Here is a 23,908-nt window from a genome sequence, read left to right as displayed (position 1 = left end):
TCCTCTTCTTGTGCTGAATAGAGCTGAATCGAGTCCAAATATATGGTGAATCTGAAACTGCATCATTTCCATAGGTGTGTGACGTGAGTGTATAATGGTGTTTCCCTGCATTTCCATTCATCTATGTTGGTTTATAAGACACAAAAATCCTTCCCACCTATATTCCTTTTCACTCATAACAGGGCCGCACCTCTATAGGTAAACTAATACCTACTTGTCTACTTCTTTAATATTGTTCTACAATAGCTTGGTTATATCAGTACACATACACACCCTTTTTAATATCCTATCTTCCACATATTTAATCCTTGTATTGCTTCAAAACGACCTCTTCCTATAAAGTTCCATGGGGGGGGGGATAATAGTGGAAATGCTTTGCCCCAAGGTGTGACCATTTATGTTTACAAATAAAAAACAGGAATTTACTCACAAAAGTGAAAATAAACAGTAGTTTCATTATTAGTGGTTTAAGATTTGATTTTTCTTTTCATCATAAATCGGTCTAATATGAACAATTTTATAGATCTGAACAGATTGGGAATCAGCATATATCTTATATATATAGGCATATTTATAAGAAAAATAAGAAAATGAAATTTATCACCGGTCCTTGGGCTTTTACATCACAAAAGCAGATCACCTCACTGCCACTAGGTGTCAGGAGTGTTTAAAACAAATCACCCTTTTTATAAGCTTTCAGAACATTTTATTTTATTTCTCTCCTAAACAAAAGCATTAAAACAAATGTTTGTTTTTTTTGTCCTACTGCCAAAGTTAGATTGTTTTTGACCCAGGTAATTATTAAAACCGAACACTACTGTAATTGCCTCTTTGTACTGGATTATATATTTAGTCTAAGAGTAATACAGCTTGCTCAAAGTGAACCCACTGCATTAGACATGCTGTGACTATTGGATTGGGTTTTTCAGGTATTTTACTTGTGTATAAAACTTTACAGAAGTTTGTTCCAGAGATGTTCCTTAATTGTATTGCCTCACAACATTTCTACAGTCCTCTACTACTTTCTTTTAAATGCTCTTGTGTAAAGGAACCAGTGAACCCACTTTAGGTTATATGTCTCCTAAACTGTGGAACAGACTGCTTCTGGATACTGGAATAGTCAAAATCTTAAAATATGTTCAAAAAGGAATTAAATGCGTAGAGTAAGAGTAATGTTAATATGGATTCATTCTAAATTAATTCTTTCACTTTATCTATAACTTTTTTTTTACCTATGACTGATGTCTATTAGTTTTATTCCATTAATCTAATATTGTGAACGTTAATTCATCATTTGACTTTTGTAGTGTTAATCTCGTCTGTTCTTTTGTTCAACTCTAATTGAACGAGAGGATGTGTCGGGTGAGGACTTTGTGTTCGATCTTCAATTACAACAATTGTTTTCAACAAATGCTACAAAAACAGCTTTTCATTTAATATTGAACAAGAATAAACACATTCAATTGTGAAGGACAGAAACAGAATTTTAGGGAACAAACTTTAATGCTAAAGTCATGGTAACATACAGTATATTCCAACTAAAGGACTTTATCAACAGCTCAGAACAGTTGATACCTTGATGCATTTTAACAGCATGAAGCATCAGGACCAATCAATGGCAATGAAAAGCCTGCTCATGAAAAAACAAAGTTCTTCTACAAGATAATATGAAATCAGCTGCCAAAGAGAAGTCTACAGGTAGAGAAAAACCCAGCTATAAGGGCTGCTCGATTAATCGAAATTTAATCGTAATTACGATTATGGGGTCAAACGAACTCCAAACTACTATAATCAAGTTGAAACGATTATTTGGCATTTTTTTCGAAAGAGACGCGCATGCGCAATTCAGTCCTTCCCCCAAAGCATTCAGCAGCGCAGCTGACTGGCTCTCACTCTCAAGCAGCAGTAAAGTGAATGAGGCGAGTTGCGTGTGGTGACCGGCGGTGAAAAAAACAGCGCGAGTGGAAAAGCAGGGAGGGTAGCAGCAGACCATGTAGCGGCCGCGCAGAGCACCGCTTTTCTCAAGCGCCCTCCCGCCTGGCTGTTCAGACCGGTCAGACCGGACCCGCATTTCTCCGCGCCGGTCAGTCGGTCATAGAGTGTTAGGGTTGCCATCATTAAAGGTTTGAATAACCGGGCACCGATATCCTGGATTCACGGAGGAATAAGACACGCAGCCGTCCTCTGTGTTTACCAGAACCGGAAGTGATTAAAAAAAATAAAGCATAGACTTCAGAATAAGGGCACATAATAATCGTTTGAATAATCGTGATTTTAGATAATTTCCAAAATAATCGTGATTAAGATTTTTTCCATAATCGAGCAGCCCTACCAGCTATATCCACACAAAACCTAAACCATGACCAATTAACAGTGTAACAGCATCAGTATCAACAGTGTATTCAAATCCAAGAAAGAATAGTTGTGAAAGTATCAGATAAAAAAATATAGCAAAATCTTTGGAGCAGTCAAAACGGTTCTCGGTTATATCAAACTAAATTTCAACTTCTTTCTTCGCCCCCTTGTTCTTCCTCACTTCTTCCAGCTTCTTCTCCTGTTTGTGTTTAAAAGACAAAATGATCATTATTGTTTTTATACCCCAACATTTAACATATATGTTAGATAAACATGAGGAGCTTCAGTTACCTTCTCCTTGAACTTCTCGTTGAGAGCTGCCATCCGGGCGCTGCGGTTCTCCTCATAAGTTTCCATCTGCTGATTCAGTTTCTCTTCCACCATCTTGCTAAAGTTGCAGCTTCCCTCGATGGCCTTCTGGACGACTTCCTTTCCGTGCTCTCGTTTCTCAGCCAAGTTCTTCAGCACTCCAGCCTCGTAGCTCTGCGGAGGGACAAAAGAGAACCTCTGTAGTGAGTTAACCGAACCTGAACACTAATCCATGCTACACTTCAAACCACATTTGGTGTTTTTTTTTTTAAAGTTTGATTATCAGTTCATTTTTTTTGTGCAGATACCTTGCGTCTCTCTTCAGCAGCCTCCAGCTTCTTCTTAATATCATCGATGGACATGTCTTTCTTTTTAAGAGGGGACAGTGGACATTCCACCTTGGCGTCGGGAGTTGAAGGGCTCAGGATGACTTCAAACGCCTGACCTGAATTACGCTTGTTCAGCTGTTTCACTTGGATATCTGTAAAACAGGAGATTTAAGTATATAAAATATAAATTTACAATCATATCTGCACTTGACTGTCACCCTTACATAGAGCCTCTGGCTTGTATGTCTGTCCGTCTGGAAGATTAAAAGGGGGTAGAGTTGGCCTCCCACTAACATTTCAGGGGTCACTGCTTTGTCAGAGAGGTCAAAGACGGACAATAACCCTGCTGCGAGGCACCACTGCTGTATTGTTAATTAAGTGTGTCAGTCTGCAGAGACACAGCTGCTATTCTCTGCCCTACTTTTTCAAGCTCTTTTATGCAATTATAGATTAAAGTAAGCAATTACTGTGGAGGCTTATGCTGCCATGAAAGTCACATTAAGTTTATTACCTCCGTCTAGCGGGTTATGTTTATACCCAAGACTGTTTGTTTGTTGGTTTATTTGTCAGCAGATTTATACAATAACCCCAACTCCATCAAACTTGGTGGAGGAATGAGGGCTAGGTCTAGGAGGAACCAAATCAAATTCTGGTGTGGATGTGGATTTAGGGGTGGATGTTTTCCCAGTTTCTTTAACATTGGATCAGGGAGCATCATGAACCCTGTTTTAAAGAATCACGCATATTTAGAGTTCTGAGATTTATAAGTGAGCAGCCAGCACTAAGTTTTCTAGAAAAAATGATGTTTCTGTGTTGATGATTTAAATGTGTTTCATATTTTAAGAACCTAAAAGGTTTTTATCTGTTTGTTTCAATAAACATCTTACTACTTTTAATAGTATATAATACTGTGTTGTTTACATCTATTGACCAAATAGTCAAGAGGAAAATATCTCACATTGATTTCATAATCACTGAGTGCCATTCTAGTTTTCAAAGTTTTGAATTTAACTTTCAGGGCGAAACTGTACTCGTGCAGTAACAGTCTCATAACTTACCTCCACAGATTTCCATTTCAGCAGAAGTGTTGTCTTTAATACCACTGTAGGAAAAAAGAGAAAGAAAATTAGTGACAAGCAGTGCACGTCTCACAGTGGGAACGTGTCAAATGAGAGGATGTGGTAGGTTTTACAGTAAGGGCCAGCTCAAGAGAAACAACTGTCCCAAAACACTTTGGCAACTATGAGCTGCCGCTGCCATGATTTGAACTTGCTGTCTCTCAGGTTATAGGCATGTCCCTGCTGTCCCTCAGCAGGAGGAGCAGTGCACCATAGTAGCAGCTCATGTTATGACAAGTTATTGGTCAAGCATGCAGCATGACTACAAAGGAATAACAGCTTTTCCCAACTTTCCCTCCCGTTTGAGCAATACAGAACAAAACCAGGTATTACTTTGAGGTCACAAACACCCAGTTTACCCAATTTAACTTAATATGTTGGACTAATCTATTAGGATGAGGGATCACACGGGTGGATGCCACAGTTCACCTTCTCTGCAGAAATAAAAATTGCACAGCCTTAAAATGTGTTCAGTAGCAGTCGTAACGTGACATGGCATGAACAGGTGCAACACGTTTTTCCACCTCTGAACTACATAGAGAGGGGTCTAAGATGAGATGAAGTGGGTGGTGGGGGAAGGGGGGGTAATAAAAACGCTGCTGCACAACAAGTCATTAAAAACACACACAACTGAACACAGTGGAAGACTCAATGAGGAAAAAGAGAATAATCAGTATTATAAACAAGATGAACAATTATGTGAAGTATGTGTTTGCAAGTGTGTGTTTGCAAGGTATGAAGCAAATATGGGGGGAGACAAGAAAAATGCTGCACAACTTGTTAAAAACAACCGCAACTGAAAAATGCACTAGGTGTATATTGACTTCTTGGCTTACAGATTTTGAGATGTTAAAAAAAAAACAATAAGCCTAAATGCATAGCGCTTTCCAAAGATTTGTGCATTTTTATGTTTTGCAAACAGCTTCTGCCGAAGAGCGGCCACAACAACAAAGTCACATAAACTATCATTAACTCCCGCAGTTGACTTCAGGGAGGAGGAGAAAGTTTAACAATGGCGAAGAAAGAGCCTGAGACTCCAGCAGCTCTCTGTCTGAAGCCTGATTAAACATTTACACAAAAGCTTTGTCCTCACCGTCAAGTGCTTCAGCGTGTAGGTCCTCCTTCAGCTCTCCTTCTGTTTCACAGACCTTCAGACCCAGAGACCGCCAACATCTGCACCTTCGCGCAAAAACGACTGACGTCACACAGGATGTTTGCAATCATTGGTCCGAGTCCACCAATCACAACCAGCGTAGAGGCTGTGCGCGCCAGAAGCTGCGGATCAAATGACCAGAAAGAAACACACATGAGGCACGAGCTCATGGTGGTTAGAGGGAAAACAAGCATGTTCAACGACGGTTACGTAACTGGACTACTGCCAACTACTCACCAGAACGATGCGTGCTCATAGATATGTTATACAGGGCACTTTACCGTGAGACCGAGTGCGATGGTAAAACAATAATAACACGAATGATTATAGTATAAACCTTATCCACACCACTATACTGCACTTTTCAAAACACATTTACAAAAATGGAAAGGTAGATAGATAGATAGATAGATAGATAGATAGATAGATAGATAGATAGATAGATAGATAGATAGATAGATAGATAGATAGATAGATAGATATTAATATAACTCAAATACTACCATTTATGTTAAGGTTTATGAACCTTATCCATACATTATGGATAAACCTTATCCATAATCATTCCCAAAAAAACAACACATAATCGTTGACAAAAACATGCAAGAACCAACAACATGACCTTTTGCTGGGTTCAGGCTCAGCAGTTGAGGCTTCTATGCCTCAATAGCTTGCAGCAAACATGTCACCAGCTGGTTTGTGAATAATGCTCACAATGGCTGTGGAGGGTTTTACAGTTAAGGTAAAATTGTTGTAGTTAGTATTTTCTTTGACAGATATTACTCTCAGTTTTGCTAGAACTAGAACCTCTTAATTTATCCTAAGCTTTAGATAGATGGTTGGAAGTGGCACACATGATTCGACATTACGAAGGATTTTACTTGAATTTAACTTCCCTCCCCTGGATCCAGCAACCAGATTACATTTCATTTAGCTGAAGCTTTTATCCAAAGCAATAACAATAAGTTACAGATGCTTCTGTTGAACTATTGTAATGAGAATATCTCATAAACAACTCGTCTAGATTATGCTGCTGCTGCCTGCTGCTGCTGCTGCTGCTCCATTTCATGATGTTGATATTACTTGTTGGCTACTTTAAAATGGCCAGGTTGTGTGACCAGTATTTATTCTGTGTTAAGAGTATGTCATATAATAACTGTTACATTTTTGTGTCACACCCATGAATAACCCCGAGCCTAAACTCTCCTTCTTTTGCTGTAAAATTGTTCAAATGTGAACGTTTAGTGTATAAAAGCTCATAAATGCTGGTTCAATGCTGCGACCTAGTGGAGGACTGAGGAATCAGCATGACAACAACCACTTGATGTCTTTTTAATCAACATAAATATTGCAATTAAAAGTGAAATGTGACAATATCATACAAATACTGTCACTTGTGATGAACAATATGTTGCAGAGATATATTTGTGTTTTATGGTTATATATAGAATGCTCAATATTTTAAGAGAAGGGACAAGAACTAGATGTTCTGATGTACTTGCCACCACCAAATATAATATTGTTTTTGAACTGAATGTGTTTAACATTGCATGACTCAGTGATATATCATGTGTGACCCAATTAATGGGTATAAATCACTGATGTACCTTCTTCAATTTTGGTTTCACTTTATCGTATTGTGAATTGATCTGCAAGTGTTGGATTATATCTAAGAGAGAGATACCTTGTTGGTGGCTTTTCGTTATATATAAACGCAATAAAACTTTGACTTATACAACAGTCCTACCTCCGGTTAAATTAAATGAGTATTTGGCATTGAAATATGCAGGTTAAGTTTAAAAGGGTACTATTAATAGCCCAATTTCTGTTGGCTCCCTGCCATGTTGGTGCACTCCAACTGCAGGGGCTTTGAAGAAGCTCATTTCAGAACCTGGCAGACTCTCTCTCTCTTCATATCCCTGTAGTTTTAGACAACGGACAATGAAATCCTGAGATGCTGAATGAGCAGATGGTCCCCATATTTATCCATTGTGTGCTGAGTACCAGTTACATGCAAGTTCACAACTCTCATGAATTCTCTAGTTCACCATTTAAATTCTGAACTAGTTCATAGTTCAGTTCATTTCATAGTTTGAAGGTGGAAAGTGAGAATGAAAGACTTAACTTGTTAAAGAAAATCTTATCCATCACTACCCCTTGCCTTTACTGTTGGAATCTTTATCAGAGTGTGTGTAAAAATCCCTCAGATAATAATAAGGTGCATCGGATCTCGGATGTAGTTGCTGAGACTGCGTCTCTGCTTTCTCTTGCCATCTTTATATGAGACCAAGAGCTGATCAATGTCTTAAATAAGTTTAAGACATTGATTCATTTAATTCTGCATTTATTTCCACATTTATTTATTTATTTCCACATTTATTTTTCGATTTCAGTGTCCTTATGTGTTTCCATGTAAATTATGAAAGCTGTCAATAAACTAAGTTTTGGCCAGTACGGGGATCGAACCCGCGACCTTGGCGTTATTAGCACCACGCTCTAACCAGCTGAGCTAACCGGCCATGAACAGCAGAGCAGTGACGTCACACTAAAGATTCCCAAATTATGTTTGTAAATTATGATGCAAGTGTATCAAACTAAAGTAATGTATTTTTATATTTCAAAAATACTTTAAAACACTTTTCCAAGACAGCAATAAACATACAAAACGACTGACGAAAGTAAAATTGTTGACGTTTAAAATTATACTGAACAGAAAATGCCACATAGTGTATTCTGCATGTGTCTACAGAGGATATTAAATACATGTATTTACTGTGAGTAGTAGTTGAAAATAAATACAGTCATGGCCAGTACGGGGATCGAACCCGCGACCTTGGCGTTATTAGCACCACGCTCTAACCAGCTGAGCTAACCGGCCACAAATATTACCATGACGTCACTAGATCAAAAACACAAAACAATAAAACGATAGCAAATAACTGTTCCTCCGTGACGAACAAGTTTGATGAATCTTGGTTCTTCAGGAAAGGTTTATCAGTTTGGATCATTAAAGAGGACTGTATTCGAAAACACACAAAGGGTAAGGTTTGGAAACATAGCTGTCAAGACAAAAAGCCATTGAAATCATCCAAAGGATACCTGCTGATCAGAAAGTGAAATTTGGTCAGAGCTGGAAGACAGAACGACTCCTCAGCAACGCTAAGGTAGATCTTTTCTAAGTGTTCACATAAGTTTAACATGTCGGTTGTATTTTTGGTGTCGAGAACAGAGTACACCTGAGAACAGAGGGTACATTGCGGAGCCAGATGTGACTGGGGCAGTGCAGGTCCATTTGGACTTGGACTTCAGGAGGTGAGCGTCACGTCTCGTGTTGTACTGAGCACAATGAGCGAGCCGAGAGGAGGAGGAAACAGAAACTCCAGCTCCGTATAAACCACCTGCAGCTTCTGCTCAGATCATGAAGCAGCTGATCTCTGAGCAGATGTGACCAGAGAAACTCGGTGTTTCCACTTTTCTACAAAGTCACTAACTGGCTGTTTCACGGTGAAGAGCTCAAGTCACTGCTTGTGTCTCTGAGCGAGTGTGTGGCGGTGCGGGGAGCGGAGCCCCGGGGCCTGTGTGTGTAGCTCAGTTGACCAATCCTGCTCGAAACTGAGGTTAGGCCCGCCTTTCTCATTAGCATAAGGACACTGAAATCGAAAATAAAAGTTGGAATAAATGTGGAAATAAATAAATAAATATGGAAATAAATAAATAAATGTGGAAATAAGTTTAAGACATTGATTCATTTAATCCTGCATTTATTTCCACATTTATTTATTTATTTCCACATTTATTTATATATTTCCATTTATTCCAACTTTTATTTATTCCTTGATATATTTCCTTTTCATTTTCAGTGTCCTCCATCCTCCAGGATGGTGGCTCAGGTGTGTCCCTGACGTACAGGCTGCGGTGATAGACTGCGGTTAGAGTCAAAGATGAATCAAAAAATTCAGAAAGCACCGCAAAGTAGAGAAGGAGAAGAAAGAAGAATATAGAGGTAAGAATCACCCGATTGTGGACATCATTAATGTTTATTTGTGTCGACATGACATGATATGCTATCAGTACAGGACTCTTTTGATATTTTTTATTATATATTTTTATTGTTTTTTTATAGCTTACAAATTTGTCTGCCTGTGTTTGCATCTGTTTAGAGTCCAAAAGTTATTGGGTAGGAGTGTCGGAGTTACGAACAAGAAGTGTGTCGTGTTCGCTGGACTTGAATAAAGTTACACATAAAGACAGAAGTTTCCTGTTGTCTGTACGCGAGGACGCTACAATATGAACGAGTTGCGTTCAGTTCATCGTTCTCATAAAAGTGTACGTGTTCAATGAACGCGTTCGTTCATGCACAACACTGCCGAGAACACACCAAGACCTCTTTTTTGAATTGAACAATGCAAGACCAGTTGAATCCATTTCCCTGACAAGGATGTACTATCATACTTAAAATGCAGCATGCTTTTGTGTTCAATTCGATTTCATTTGCATAGCGCCAAATCAATACATACTGTACATTATCCCAAGTCACTTTACATATAGGGGAGAAACCTACGGAAGTTATAGTGAATCCCAACACTTCCCACATCAACGATCAGCACATTGCCGACTTTGGAAAGAGAAAAGACTCCCTTATTAATGGAACATTTTACTACTACTGCGCAGGAGGTAAATAGAATTAAATAAAAAAAAATATATATATATATATATATAATAACAAAAAGACAATTTATTTGCCTGAAAAATAAAAATAATAATAACCAGGATTGCTCAACCCTTTGTTGTTTTCTTAATTTGCACGTGTTTTTATTCCCCCATTGTTTTCTAAATTGGCAGTGCGTTGAGCTTTATTTTGAAAACTCCTCCAGCTGCCTCCTGTTTTTTGTGTTTCCTGTGTAGACAAACGATTTCCTCATTGTGTTTTACCAGGACAGCGAAAGGCGTCGGTGCATTTACACCGAATTCAATATTTAAATTTCAAAATGGGGGCTTGTATGGCCTTGTGCTCTTTGGCCAGTTGTGTAAGTACCTTTAATTAATACAAGTGTTATACGACACCGGCAGGCTGTAATTTATTATTGTTGCCTTCACGTTAGCTGTTAGCTGTGGATGGGACGGCTAACCTGAGAGATAGTTGGGTTTTGCGACAACTAGGTCACAGCTAACCTGAACTCCTGTTGTAACAACTAGCTGCGAAGCTAACCAGACAGGGTTATAAAGCTAGAAAACGTCAATAAATGTGGTTTGGATAGCAGGTGACTCACCGAGCTAAATAAAGAGGAAGTGTCAAAATAGACCAACGTCATAAATTTAGGGTTGTTTAGCAGGTGTAGTTACACCAACGCTGCTGAACTATTGACACAACGCAACACACAAACAACAGTAGCGTTATCCTAGCATTAAATTGTTTAGCTAGATCGATGTCAAATTAAAGCGTGTGTGTGTGTTTGTAAGTGTATGTGTTTGTGTGTCTGTGTGTAACTGTTACACCCATATTAGTCAGAGGGCAGTTGTTCTCCACATTTACCTCATGGGATACCAATATAACAAATAACAGTAGGTCTGTGTTAGTTTGGATTGTGTGATGCAAATAAGAGTCAGGTGATACTCATCCATTTGGATCCAGTAATGGAAATGCACTTTAATAAATAATCATCTTTCCAATCCAGTATGCGTAATGGAGCCGTGAACATATGTATGATTGTCAAAACAACTAGGGCAGGGCAATAATACATCATCATCAACAGCGATACGGTAGTAGTCCAGTAGCATACACTGTTATTGCTTGTGCAGCGAGGAGGTTTGGACACATAACTGATCGACTGTAAGTGGTCATTAAACGTTCTTATGTTTAACAAGTGTTTTTTAGTCCCTGTCCTTAAAGAAGAGTTTAAAATCCAAACCTTGACTCAAGCAAAGTTAAAGTTTATTTATATAGCACGTCTAAAAGTACTACCATTAACCAAAGTGCTTAAACAGGCTGAAAAAGAGATAAAAATAATGTAAAAGGATATATAAAAAACTGAAAATATACAGAAAATAAAAAAGCATTAAAGCCTTAGACGTCATAAATAGTTGAATAGTAATCGAATTGAAAGCCACGGAGAATAAGTGGGTCTGAAACATTGACTTAAAGGTTTCAAGGGTCAGAGGGGTTGTAATATGAGTAGTTAAGCTCTACATTCTCTGAAAATACCCCTAAAACTTAAATTAAATATCAATGTGACATTTATGGTGATAATTATCGATATTGACTGACAAGGAATTTTTTATCTTCATATTATTTTTGCCATATTGACTTATCCTAAAAGCATGGGCCTAGATCCATTTAAACATTGCTTCATTTTTAAGTCTGTCTTGTGAAAAGCTGTTTCTTTGTTTTTCTCTCCCCCTCTGCACTTTCTCACAGGCCTCCTGTCTGTGTGGCTCAGCACCGTGTCTTCTGTGTGGCTGCTGTCCCTCCTCCAATAACTCCACCATCACACGGCTGGTTTTCTCCTTGTTTTTGCTGATGGGGACCATGGTGTCTGTCATCATGATTCTTCCTGGAATGGAAAACGAGCTCCGCAAAGTGAGATCACTGTAGATCAGTATGCAAATATATTTCACAAACATTTGATAGGAATCTGGAAGTAGAAGCGTTGACATTTGTACTTTATTTTATTATACAGCTATGAGGGATTCTGCTACTGCTGTCACTTTACATTTTAATATTTGCTTACAAAACCTGCTCTCATATAACTTTTGAGTATTTTTACATGTTCTTGATTAAGCTTAGTTAGAAATTAATTTCATCTGACATGTATATCTTTTCATAGATCCCAGGATTTTGTCAAGGAGGCGCATCTATAACTGGTATCAATAACTTGGCTGACTGTGATGTCCTTGTGGGCTACAAGTCTGTGTACCGGATGTGCTTCGCTATGACCTGCTTCTTCTTTTTGTTCTGCCTCATAATGATTTGTGTCCGTAGCAGCAAAGACCCGCGTGCAGCTATTCAAAATGGGTAAGTGCTTGATGGAACACATTATTCATTGATGGAGGCAGGTCTGCCTTACTGATGGTGCATTTGGAACTGTTTCTTTTCCAGGTTCTGGTTCTTTAAGTTTCTGATCCTGGTTGGGATAACAGTGGGAGCTTTTTTCATCCCCGATGGAACATTTCCTACTGGTACTAACATGCTCTGATGATTCTACAATTAAGGATAAAATGCTTCCTCAGGCTCTTAAGCATCACAAAGCTTTGATTTAGCACGATTTAATAGTGTGTAGGGTATGGATTTGAGTTTTGAAGAAGTACTATGACTTTTGTCTGTTTCCTTTTCTCTTTTCAGTGTGGTTTTACTTTGGATTGGTGGGATCCTTCATCTTCATCATCATCCAACTTATTCTCCTAATCGACTTTGCCCATTCCTGGAACAAGGTGTGGGTAGGAAATTGTGAAGATAGTGACAACAAGTGCTGGTTTGCAGGTAAAGCATTTACTTGAAGAGAAGCATTATCTTGTCATTATTTGTCTAATAGCTAATTGTCATAGATGGTTAGAAGGTAGATCTTCTTTGTCTTCCATGTCAATAAGTCATTTTTGTTATTACTTTGGTTTGAACATATTCCTGTTAATGTATAATTGTCTTAATTACAGGCCTGTTGACTTTCACCGTACTCTTCTACACCTTGGCTTTTGCCGCTGTGGTACTTTTCTACGTGTATTACACACAGCCCGATGACTGCACCGAGCACAAGGTCTTTATCAGCCTCAACCTCATCTTCTGCATCATCATCTCCGTTGTCTCCATCCTTCCCAAGATACAGGTACTGTATCATGAACACAATAATTCAAATACATTCGAAAAATTATTTTTCCCTGTTTTGTTTTTTCAATCCAATAGTAGGCTCCTTTTTTTAATATATATATATCCCCCGATAAGGCCTCTTGTATAGTCACCAGAGTTTATATATCTAATAGCAATGAAGGGAAAACTTCAAGGGTCAGCTTCCCTTATCTACAACTCACTCCTGTGGTTTTAATTTATTATAATAATTCAAATGAATAGCTAATGTCATAAATTTCTATTTATGGGGTAAGAAAGCTTTGCTGTAAATTATCTAGCTCTCATATATGTTTGCATTTAGCTGTACTGTGTTAAAAGGATAGTTCATCGAAAAAAGGAAAAGGCACTCATTATCTACACATCACTATGTCGAAAGAGGGGTGGGTGAAATGTTTGAGCCCACAAAACACTTTAGGAGTTTCAGGGGTAATCAGCGTTGCAGCCAAATCCAATACAATTGAAGTAAAGGGTGACTCCTTCTGCAGACGTACTAAAATAATAACATAACATGCCTCCATACTGCTCAGGTGGTGTCATCCAAGTGTCTTTTAGCTCCGACATTCAAAATCAACTCGAACCCGCATTACGAACAGGGTTCTTAACTCTGCTACATTTACGCCATGTTTAGAGCCCCAAGAGCTCTAACACTTCGTCCACCCCTCCACCGGCATATTAGTGAGTAGATAATCGGTGAACTATCCCCCCAACACAAAAACAGCCACAGGAATTACATTTTATGCCACAAATTGACAACAAGGGGGCAGTGCATGCACATGATATAGTAATAGAGCAGGCTTTGACAAATAGCAGGCCACCTGAAGTGTATGATACTGAGTAATGCTCTAATGATGCGCTCCTCTCAGCAAGGTGACAGATACAGGCTAAATCAAAACTCAACATTTCACTAAGCAAACAGGCACTAATATAATATAATATTACTGCATGAAACGTGTTGAATGGTGTGTAATTGTTTGACCTGTTTGTTGCAGGAAGCTCAGCCACACTCTGGTTTGCTCCAGGCTTCTCTCATCTCCCTCTACACAATGTATGTCACCTGGTCTGCAATGACCAACAACCCAAGTGAGTCTCCTGTCTTGTGTTATTCCTCTGTAGCTTCTGGTATGTGCTCAGTCGAGATGCAATGATTTCTTCACATACATGTACTTGCTTTTCTACCTGCCTCAGCATTTTCATACAGGTGAGTTTTCTATGGCATTCTATAGGAAGAAAAATTTGCTTTTTCTGCTATTAGTTAGCACACCTCCTTGTCTTGTTAGCTTTTGAGTATCCTGCTGACAAACCTCCTTAACACAGGCAATAACATATTTTCTACAACTTTTTAGAGTAATATATTTTCTAATGCTGTGTGTGTATGTGTATTTTGGTTTAGATCGGAAGTGTAACCCCAGCTTGTTGAGTCTCCTGTCGAACGTTAGCACGACTGAACCATCTGGTGACAGCACTCAGGAGCATGTGCAGTTGTGGGATGCTCAGAGCATTGTTGGTTTAGTCATCTTCCTCTTCTGCACTATCTATGCCAGGTAGGTTTAGCAGTGCCGAAAGTTTCATAAAATAATATTTTCTGCTCTTTTTATGTATTATTAAATTGTTTAATATACTTTTTTTACAATGTGTTTAAACTGTCCCTTTGTCTCTCCCCTAGTATTCGTTCGTCCAGTAACACCCAGGTAAACAAGCTGATGCAGACAGAAGAGGGGAGAGGGTCGGGTGGAGAAGGTGTGGTGGGAGAGGATGGCATACGAAGAGCCTTAGACAATGAGGAGGAGGGAGTCACTTACAACTACTCCTTCTTCCACTTCCACCTCTGTCTGGCTTCTCTGTACATCATGATGACTCTCACCAACTGGTACCAGTAAGTGTCTATGGGCTGGTTTATTTGTTTGTAAGCATGATTAGGGGCAGATCCATTTTCACAATTAGGTTTGTGATTGCAGTATATACGTTGTTTGTTAAAAGTCTGTTACTTGCTTCTAAGATACCCATATGTTTTGAAAAACACTAGGTTTCAGGCATTGTACGCCTCAGCTATGGACACTAGAGGGCACATTATATCATCTTAAAGTTCTCTCACTGTTTTAGTGCAGCTCATTTTATAAATAGATTAAAAAAAACATCTACCACAGTTCTCTCATTAAGGATCTTTAGATGTAAGATATTGATAGATTAAGATTAATACCTATGTTATGTGGAATTGGTTTTAAATTGCACTTCTCCCTTTGCGTCCTCCCTCAGACCTGACACCTCCACCCAGGCAATGCAGAGCACTATGCCAGCTGTGTGGGTGAAGATGTGTTCCAGCTGGCTGGGTCTTGGGCTTTACCTCTGGACCCTCATTGCCCCTCTCGTTTTCCCTGAGAGGGATTTCAACTGAGCACGGTTCGTCTTTGGGCTGTGTGGTTCCTTTTTTTGTTTGTTTATTTGATTTGATTATCTTATCCAGTACATCGAGCCGTGTAAAGGATGTTATAAAGGAAAGCGGAAGGATATTATAAAGGAAGGACTTAACATTTCTTTTAATTTGTATTTGAAGTAAATGTTAAATTAATAGATTTTATGTTGCCACGGTTTCCCTGTGCATGTAATCACAATGTTTTAAAGTTTGAGTGGATTTTAAGTTAGCCTGTTTTGATGATTTTAACCACATAAGCCACTTTGATAGGCTAACCAGACTCTTCTTATCCTGTTGTGGTATGATTGGATAAGCTTCCTTAAAATTTCACTGAATCTAAGTTACTGAACTTTCCCAAAGACTCAGCAACAAGGCACTTTCTCAATACCTCAGATGTTTCCTTTACAGATTCCCTTTTTCGAGGCCTGTGTGTTCTCTGATTGGCCGAGTCTGAAGACCTCCTGATTAGCAGGACTCCTACAGTACTGGGACAGCCAGGGTAGCCCTCCACAGGAGCCCCCAAGTGAGGTTGAGTGTGAGCGTTAGATAAGACTAGTAGGACACACCCCACAGATCATAACAGGGTTTCCCCTTTGCTGCTACGCTGTACTCAAAGCCATGTCACTGCACCTTGTGCCAGAGAGCCCTAATAATAAAACGTCTAATCTCAGCTCTTCCTTGCCGACTACAGTCTAAGGTCATTTTTCTGCGGTGCTCTGCCTCTCCATGTCTGACAGTGTTCAGCCCTGTGCAGCCAAGGCATCAATATGTTCCTGTGTAGCTGCCTGTTTGCAGGAGAGAGACACGTATTGATCCAAAGCAGTCAGCATCATGCGATGTGCAGCGAAACGGTTGAGGAGGTGATGGCGTGAACTCCACATCACCTGTGCTCTCACGGATGCCATTATTTCCAGAGTGCTGCTGAGCATGAGTTCAGAGACTAGAGATTTGTAATGTTGCAATGTAAAAAAACAACAAAACATTTCAGAAAAAATAAGTTGCTGTTAAATTGTATTGACCTTCATAATATGCTAATGGTTATAATGGTGGTACGGTCATTTCATGCATTGTATAGTAGTAACCTACATTTCAATATGAATGATTTCAAGTATGTTTTGTACTTGTGAAATAATTATTTGGTACGATCCTGAAAATAGTAATTCTTTGTCTATGTTATGTTGGTTTTCAAAATTTCTACTCCCACACACACACACACAAATGAGATTTCCTGTTTCTCTGGCTGCATGTGATTGTGCAAAGTGTTGTGATTAGTTCCTTTTTATGTTAATTTTGTTAACATGTATTGACAAGTATTTCACATTTTATATTATTGCCCCACTAAGAAACATATTTGTGTCAGTTCATGACATATTTCAAAACACTATTAAGTGCCTTTTATAGTCCTGCATTCAAAAAACAAATATCACTAATGCTGACGTGTTTGTTAATGCCTTGCCTTATACATTGTGGCTAATCATTATATTGTATGCTGTAAGGAGGCATGCATTATTGCTGTAATAAATGTATAATTATCTTTTTTAAATAAAGACGGCATCTTTCACTCAGTCATTGTATTGATTTATTTTATCATTTTTGCAGGAAAAATGTTAAATAAATAAAGAATGATGATAAAACCTACAAAATGAATTATTCAAAAAATACAAGTTACACTTGATCACATTTGACCAAATATATGATGAAATATTAATGTTTGTTTAAGGTGCTTTGAGTTTGTTATACGAAACATCTTCTTATTGGTCAATACAGATTACTATTAGACACTAAACCTGTAAAGCAGTAAATGTTTATGTCCTGGCCCTTGTGCTGCTCCTGCAACAGACTTTACTAGTGCTTACAGCCTCCACTGTGTTATTTCCTTCTTGCCTGGCTGGTGCACACGACATGTTGATTTTGGCTCCTGAAGTCACTCAGTCCAGTTGGCACTGTCTGTAACCGTTCAGCACACACTGCCTCCTGTCGACTTCCACTCCTCCCACAGCACCCCCCCCCCCTTCTCTTTGCCTGTTTGCGACAAGCCTGAGTCGATGGAATGTGTCACAGTGGAGTTGTGAGGCTGAAAAGGAAGACTTAGAAAAACACTAAATATTTGCCAGTAATGCACAATGTTGTGTCTCGAAAAAGGCTCCATTTAAAGAGGCAAAGCACTGATCTGAACATAATGAATCAGGTGTGGCATTACAAGCACTCCTTATGTTTCGCCAATGAAAGTGCGAGCCCAGTCTTTGTATAAACACCCGCACCGGACCTGTTGTGTAGCAAACACTCCACATCGCCGGAATGTTTTTGCAGAGAATAAGTTCTGGCTTGTGTCTTTGCACCAGTGACACTCGGTTTCACTTCACGGGGTCAGAGTCTTACATAGGAACGAGAAGGAGCGGGGGGTCTTCAAATCTGTGCTGTTTTGTTAGAATTGTCTCTACTGTTGTAAACTCACCTCTCATTCCATCAAATCTCTATAATTGTTTGTAAGCACTAAACCGAGTTTTAAGAGACTGAGGAACTCCTCTTCCAGTATCTGAAATTTAACAGCCTCTGAATGCCGAGAACAAATTAGCCAAGAGTCATAAATCCCAACTGTATATTTCTCCTGTGGTGGATTTCAAACAGCCTCAATCTTTAGCTGGTCTTGGCCATTGGCTCAGGTGTCATAAATCCCACCTTCATTTCCTCTGTTATCAACAGATGCAATTTGTAGCTGTAATAAGAGATCAGAGGCTGTTATGTTCTGATTATGAACGGCTTAATGTGGCTCTACAGGTCAGACATCCCGAAATTTGTTATTGCAGAGTGACTGAAACCATAATTATCACTCGCAGTGTTTTATCCCTGATCGTAATCTCCACCTCACTTTTACCAGGTTAGCAGCGAAATGTCAGCACTTGGCTTCGTTCCATTGTCAAGAATAAGGTCACTCTCTACATAGGTCATCACAATATTTCAGCTTTGACTTCCCTGTGACAACAAAATGAACCGTGAATGGTGCTGCTGTGGAGTCAGAACTGCTCCTGATGCCGATTTGGATCATTCTTTTTTTCGGAGAGGACTGTTTATTCCGTCCTTGGCCACCTATCTGAAAGAATGACTGGAAATGCCTGTCTAAGGTGTAATTGGGTTTTAGAAGTGGGATCCAGGCCCATCAAATTATGTGCTGCATGCAGGGGGAGCTAATTGAGTTTGGGCCCTGCTGGCATACTACACGTGCACTGAAAAACTTTACCCAACATTAAGCCCCACCAAGGCATTTCAGGATGGGGGACTTGTTGCTGGATGATGGGAGGAGAAGACGCTGATGCCCGTCAGTCCCATCATGCATAGTGTCTCTGCATTTCTAAATAAACTGTTGAACTTCAACTGGACTTTTTCTCATTTCGCTCCTCCCTGTCTCTTGCTGCAGTGCAATGCAGTCAGACTGTCCTAAGCTGAGAAAGTCTTAAAGTGTGTGTTTGTGAGTGTGTGAGGTGGTGGCTGTGGTGGTGGAGGGGGGTGCTGTCTTGTGCGCATGCTCTCGCCCAGCTCAGAGGAGCGGCTAATGCAGTTATATAACAGTCAGTGCAGCCCGGCGTCTGCTGTGAGCCAGGCCAGTCTGGTTACATAAGCCTGTCAGAGTCATATTGTGGCAGCATGGAGCGCTCACACCACAGCTTGTCCCTGCACTCCCTCCACCATGTCTCTCACTTCCTCCGACTGTCACTCCCCGCTCTCCTATCCTCTCCTCACCTTCCTCCCCTCGCACTTTCCCTTCCCTTCCTTTTCCTCCTTGCTGCATTGCTGTTCTCAACACAGGGAACAAAGACTTATCGTGCTTGATGCAGATGCAGGCCTTAAAGTATGAGACACAAACCAAAAAGTGGGAGCAGCTGTATGCTCATATGCAAGGAGGACAAAATGGCAATTATTACACAGAGGGGATTCATCTATAAAATATACTGAAAAATGGAATTCAGTAGCTGGGTGTTTCAGTGTCCGGAGAGCTCTCTTCCTCCATGGGCTACCTGTGTGCCACGACAGTGATGTGAGCTGGAAAGAGGAGGCGTGCTGACAGTCGGCCACCACCTTCCAGCTCTGATGTCCACTGGCCTTTCGAGCCCCATTTGATCTCCAGGGTACTGAGGCCCGCAGCCACAGCTCTGCCTCTCTCGCTGACCTTTACTGCGTCTGACCCTCATCACTCAGGTGTGACGAGGTCAGACGGACAGGTCCGCTGGGTCAACAGGGAAATGTACTGAAACGTGTGCAAAAGAAAGATTGCAAAAACCTGGCGTGCGTCGGTTCACATGGTCATCCGGGGAAGTTAATAGATGTGTGGCCTCGGATTCTGACCTCCATTATATTTCTCCTGTTTGTGACGCTATGTCAGCATCACCTTAAGGCTACGTTGTTCGGGTACAACAGGAGCAGAAGGGTGTTTGCTTGTAGAATACTTTAATAATAATAACAAACTTGATTTATATAGCACCTTTTAGAACATCCTTTACAAATTGTTTCACATAGAGGACAAAGGAAAACAACAACAAACATTTAAACAAGCAAATTAATACTTCAAAGACAGCAAATTATATAACACAATATTATATACAATACTATTGAATGAATTTACTATACAGAATATATAGTTTTACTATACATATAATTTGCTGCCATTAAGTGTAATATGGGGAATTTATATATATACATAAAGATATATATATATATATATATAAAGCTTTTTCTAGCCATATTATGGATACATCTATTACAATAGTTCATTTTACTAATGGACAAAAACAGTATACATCCTGTGCCATCGCACCTTTCTCGACAAACATTATATCTGCAGTGAAACGTGTATACCATATACACATTCTCTGTATTTATATTTGATCTTATTCGAATTTATTATTATCTTGTCTACCTGCTGCTGCTGTAACAAGTGTGGGATCAATTCAATTTTCATTTTATCTCTTGTTTTGTCCTAAGATGTAAAAATGTAAAACACTGCTGCTTTAGTATTTGGAGTAACTCACATCATTGGCCTCATCACTCCTTCTCTTCATTTAGGTCCCTGCATGAGGTTCCCTAGCTAATTGCGAACCAGCAGCATTAACCAGGAACTGATGACTCCAGCCAATCGCCGGCTCCGGCACCTCATGAATATTCACGCAGGGACTTGGCGCGTCACCCCACTGGTGGAGGCCGGGAGGAGGGGGGCGGCGCCCGGCGGGAGCTGTCGGTGCGGGGTGGTGCGGGGCGGCGGAGTGTGGCTTGCGTAGGGCGAGATGTTGTTGTGTTGTGGCGATCAGCTGAATGTGGCATCGCGGTCCGGTCTGACACAGCAGCGGGAAGCTCCCCGGGCCCCTCCGGCTCTCCTCCTCCCCGCCTCCAACACCTCCTCCCCGGCAGGAGCGCGGGCACCGAGGAGAGCGGCTCCATCCAGCAGCAGATCACCAGCACCATCCAGGAAATGCGGACTTCTTCTGGCCCTTTCGCTTCGGGATAAATGGCTGCAGCGGCCGTGGCGTATCAGGCTAGTAATTGTGCTTATTGATGGGACTGTTATTGTGTGTTTGCGGGTCGGTGGGAGTCAGAGCAGCTGAGCCGCGGCGTGAAGTTGAGCGCAGGAACGCAGCTCGCGTTTTCCCCACGAGAGCGAGTCTGGAAGTTCGGCTGCCCCTCGTGTGATATGGTGATAAATGTAAATAAAGGAGGTATAGATGGTCTCGTACAGATCAGAGTTACAGGTCGGAGGGGTGGGGGGGGGGGGGGGCGGGGGGGGTCTCGCTGTAAACGACTGTATCTGACATCTGGAGGGTGCGCGTCCAGCTGACAGCGTAAGCTCCATCCTCATGTAGCTCCATTCAGCCCGTGTGTCCTCAGCGACCAACCCGGGCAGAGGGGAGCAACAGTGCGGACTCGCACATGCTCAGATCCACGGTCAGGGCCCGGATGTGAAACTTTGAAATGTGACGGGCTACACCTACGCTATCACTTGCAGGATTGTTAGAGGATGACATCATGTCTCATTGTGCTCAGTAGTTCCTCCGATACGTGGTATATGTTGGTGAAGTTGCTGTGAAACAGGTTTGTTTTCAGGTCAGCTACGATAGCATCTATATATATTATATCTGCAGTGAAAGGTGTTTACACACATAATGGATCTGGCACGTATATAATGCAAATGATATGTGCTATATATATATTCCATACCTACTTAAAAACACAATAACAGGAAGTCCCCTTGAGTAAGTAGCTGGAGATTTTACTTTTCTATCTATCTATCTATCTATCTATCCATCAATCTATCTATCTATCTATTTATCTATCTATCTATCTATAATTTGCTTTTAAGTGTTGCCTATTGTTTGCCTTCATTTATTTTTTAACAGTTTAACACATTGTAACTGTGTTTTGAAAATTGCTATGAAAATAATTGTATTATTATTATTATTTCATATTTATTGAAAATTGTATTCGTATAGATCACAACATACATTATCTCAAGACAATACATCAATATATCCATCTATCTTTCTTTCTATCTATCTTTGTAGAGTGATTAGGATCTGTCAGGTTGAAACCGCTTTCTACTCTATATATACACATGTACACATATATATACATATACACACATCAGTTGAGAGTCAATATGCAGATAAGTGCTTCTCCCATCCAGTCCTGAGGAATGTGGATGTTTAACAAGAGCAGCAGTGCTGCAGTGTCCTTCCCCCAGTTCTGGGTCTGTAAGTGTAACTTACAGCACAGGAGCACAGAAATACAGTGAAGTGTCAGACCATGGTGGTAAAAGGGGGGATGAATGGAGAGAGGCCAATATGTAATTATTTCTTATTGAATCAGCACAAAGTGGAAGCCCTACAGTGCTGCGCTCTGGCCTGGATCAAGACCACTTGTGGTGCTGGCTGAAGAAAAGGCTCTCGCTCAGCAGGCACCCAAGGAGAGAGAGCGCAGCTCCAGTTCCTTGCAAATTTCCAAGATAGTTTGACATCATGAGGCATTTGATTGTTGAGAAGAAAGAAACAGGTTTAAGGATTACTGCCATTTATGGTTTCAACACGGATTGGGATAAAAGCTGCTAGTCAGACTCACTTTGATATTTCTTTACCATTGTTAGTTGACAGAAAGGTTAGAAGGTGGCTTGTTAAGAATAATTACTATGTTTTAGGGCTGCATGTGAATGTGCTATTATCTGTGTAGCTGTAAAACTTGTTTTCATACCAGTCAACAGTTTAAGAAATACCAGCCCTTTACAAAAAGCTTTGGTATTCGGTATCATGGATGAAGACTTGTGCAATGGGTTTGTTGAGTTACAATAAAAAGCCAACGGAACTGACTAATACTGATTACTGGAGGCCTCAGACAGTCAGTCAGTCTGGCAGGTCTGTGTGTGTTTATATCCCTGCCACGCACAAGCAACACTCAGGATGGAAAAGGGCAGTTTTCTGCCAATTAACACAGATTCACTCAACACCCCATACAACACTTTCTCTCTCTCTCTTGCTCTCTCTCTCTCTCTCTCTCTCTCTCTCTCTCACTCTCTCTCTCTCTCGCACACGCACACACACACTGAGCCGACATACCCTCTTCACTTCTCCATATCTCGCAGATTGAGTCAGCCTTACAGGTGGCAACGTGTTGATCTTAAACCATGAAATGCCATCGGCAGAGGGTCGTGTGGAGTTCCTACTAGGACCTTCAGACACACCTCTGGTTTGATAACATGGCCACACTGGGAGCGGAGGCTCAGGTGATGATCTGCGGTTCTTTCTCTCGCAAGAGTGACAGTTTAGTCTGATCACTTGATGTGAGATCGGGAGGTGTTGCGTGGACGGTGGGACGCCTGAGAGGCTGCAGAAAAAAACCAACAAGCATGTTTGTTAGCAGTCTGTTCGGCCTTCACACATGACTGCTGGCCCAACAGATCACACCAAGTATAACATGGCAAGTATGAGTATGTTAAAGTTTTTTTTTTCGTTGAGAGAGCATGTCAGAAAGAGGGCAATATCAACCACACACAGGCTGTAAAATCGTGGTGGCTGGTGAACACAACCTTTTCATGTCCCACTCCCTGCTGCTGGTCATTAATCCTGTTCTCTGGAGCACCAGAGAAGAATAGATTCACTGTAGTGCTTGGAGACCAGAATGAACCAGGAAAAAGACCTTGGATACACATTCGCACAAATGCACTAACAAACACACACAGTAAAATGGAGGCCAGGAGTGCCAGTCTGGAAACTTCACAAATACCCCACTAGCCTAATAACCTTATAACATAACTGCGTTGCAATGCATTCTGATATTTCAAGAGGAGATTTTAACTGTTATTTAGTGTCACAGCCTTGTTTGTGTATTTGTGTTGTTTGGGTCAGCGTGTGTGATAAGTTT

At 40.5% G+C, this 23,908-nt stretch overlaps 2 protein-coding genes and 2 non-coding genes across 4 annotated transcripts; 1 reads left to right on the top strand and 3 right to left on the bottom strand.

The window, feature by feature from the left end:
* Nucleotides 1-1,411: 1,411 nt before the first annotated feature.
* Nucleotides 1,412-5,344, bottom strand: LOC133965534 (stathmin-like). The gene is made up of 5 exons (XM_062400141.1): nucleotides 5,205-5,344; nucleotides 4,052-4,095; nucleotides 2,973-3,145; nucleotides 2,647-2,838; nucleotides 1,412-2,554 (listed from the first exon to the last, which is right to left on the bottom strand). Exons 2-5 carry the CDS (start codon nucleotides 4,065-4,067, stop codon nucleotides 2,495-2,497), a joined length of 441 nt encoding a protein of 146 aa, XP_062256125.1. The 5' UTR covers nucleotides 4,068-4,095; nucleotides 5,205-5,344; the 3' UTR covers nucleotides 1,412-2,494.
* A 2,365-nt stretch (nucleotides 5,345-7,709) lies between these two features.
* trnai-aau (transfer RNA isoleucine (anticodon AAU)) lies at nucleotides 7,710-7,783 on the bottom strand. Its single transcript has one exon. It is a non-coding gene; the product is annotated as a tRNA-Ile (tRNA).
* Nucleotides 7,784-8,068: 285 nt separating this feature from the next.
* trnai-aau (transfer RNA isoleucine (anticodon AAU)) lies at nucleotides 8,069-8,142 on the bottom strand. Its single transcript has one exon. It is a non-coding gene; the product is annotated as a tRNA-Ile (tRNA).
* Nucleotides 8,143-10,162: 2,020 nt separating this feature from the next.
* On the top strand, nucleotides 10,163-17,076 carry serinc2l (serine incorporator 2, like). The gene is made up of 10 exons (XM_062399151.1): nucleotides 10,163-10,291; nucleotides 11,680-11,841; nucleotides 12,089-12,276; nucleotides 12,361-12,440; nucleotides 12,604-12,741; nucleotides 12,912-13,081; nucleotides 14,091-14,181; nucleotides 14,492-14,642; nucleotides 14,765-14,974; nucleotides 15,355-17,076. The coding sequence occupies exons 1-10, from the start codon at nucleotides 10,253-10,255 to the stop codon at nucleotides 15,491-15,493; spliced, it is 1,368 nt and encodes a 455-aa protein (XP_062255135.1). The 5' UTR covers nucleotides 10,163-10,252; the 3' UTR covers nucleotides 15,494-17,076.
* Nucleotides 17,077-23,908: the final 6,832 nt, after the last annotated feature.

Source organism: Platichthys flesus, chromosome 11, assembly GCF_949316205.1.
Source record: "Platichthys flesus chromosome 11, fPlaFle2.1, whole genome shotgun sequence".
Taxonomy (NCBI): domain Eukaryota; kingdom Metazoa; phylum Chordata; class Actinopteri; order Pleuronectiformes; family Pleuronectidae; genus Platichthys; species Platichthys flesus.
This window is presented reverse-complemented; position numbering and strand designations above follow the sequence as displayed.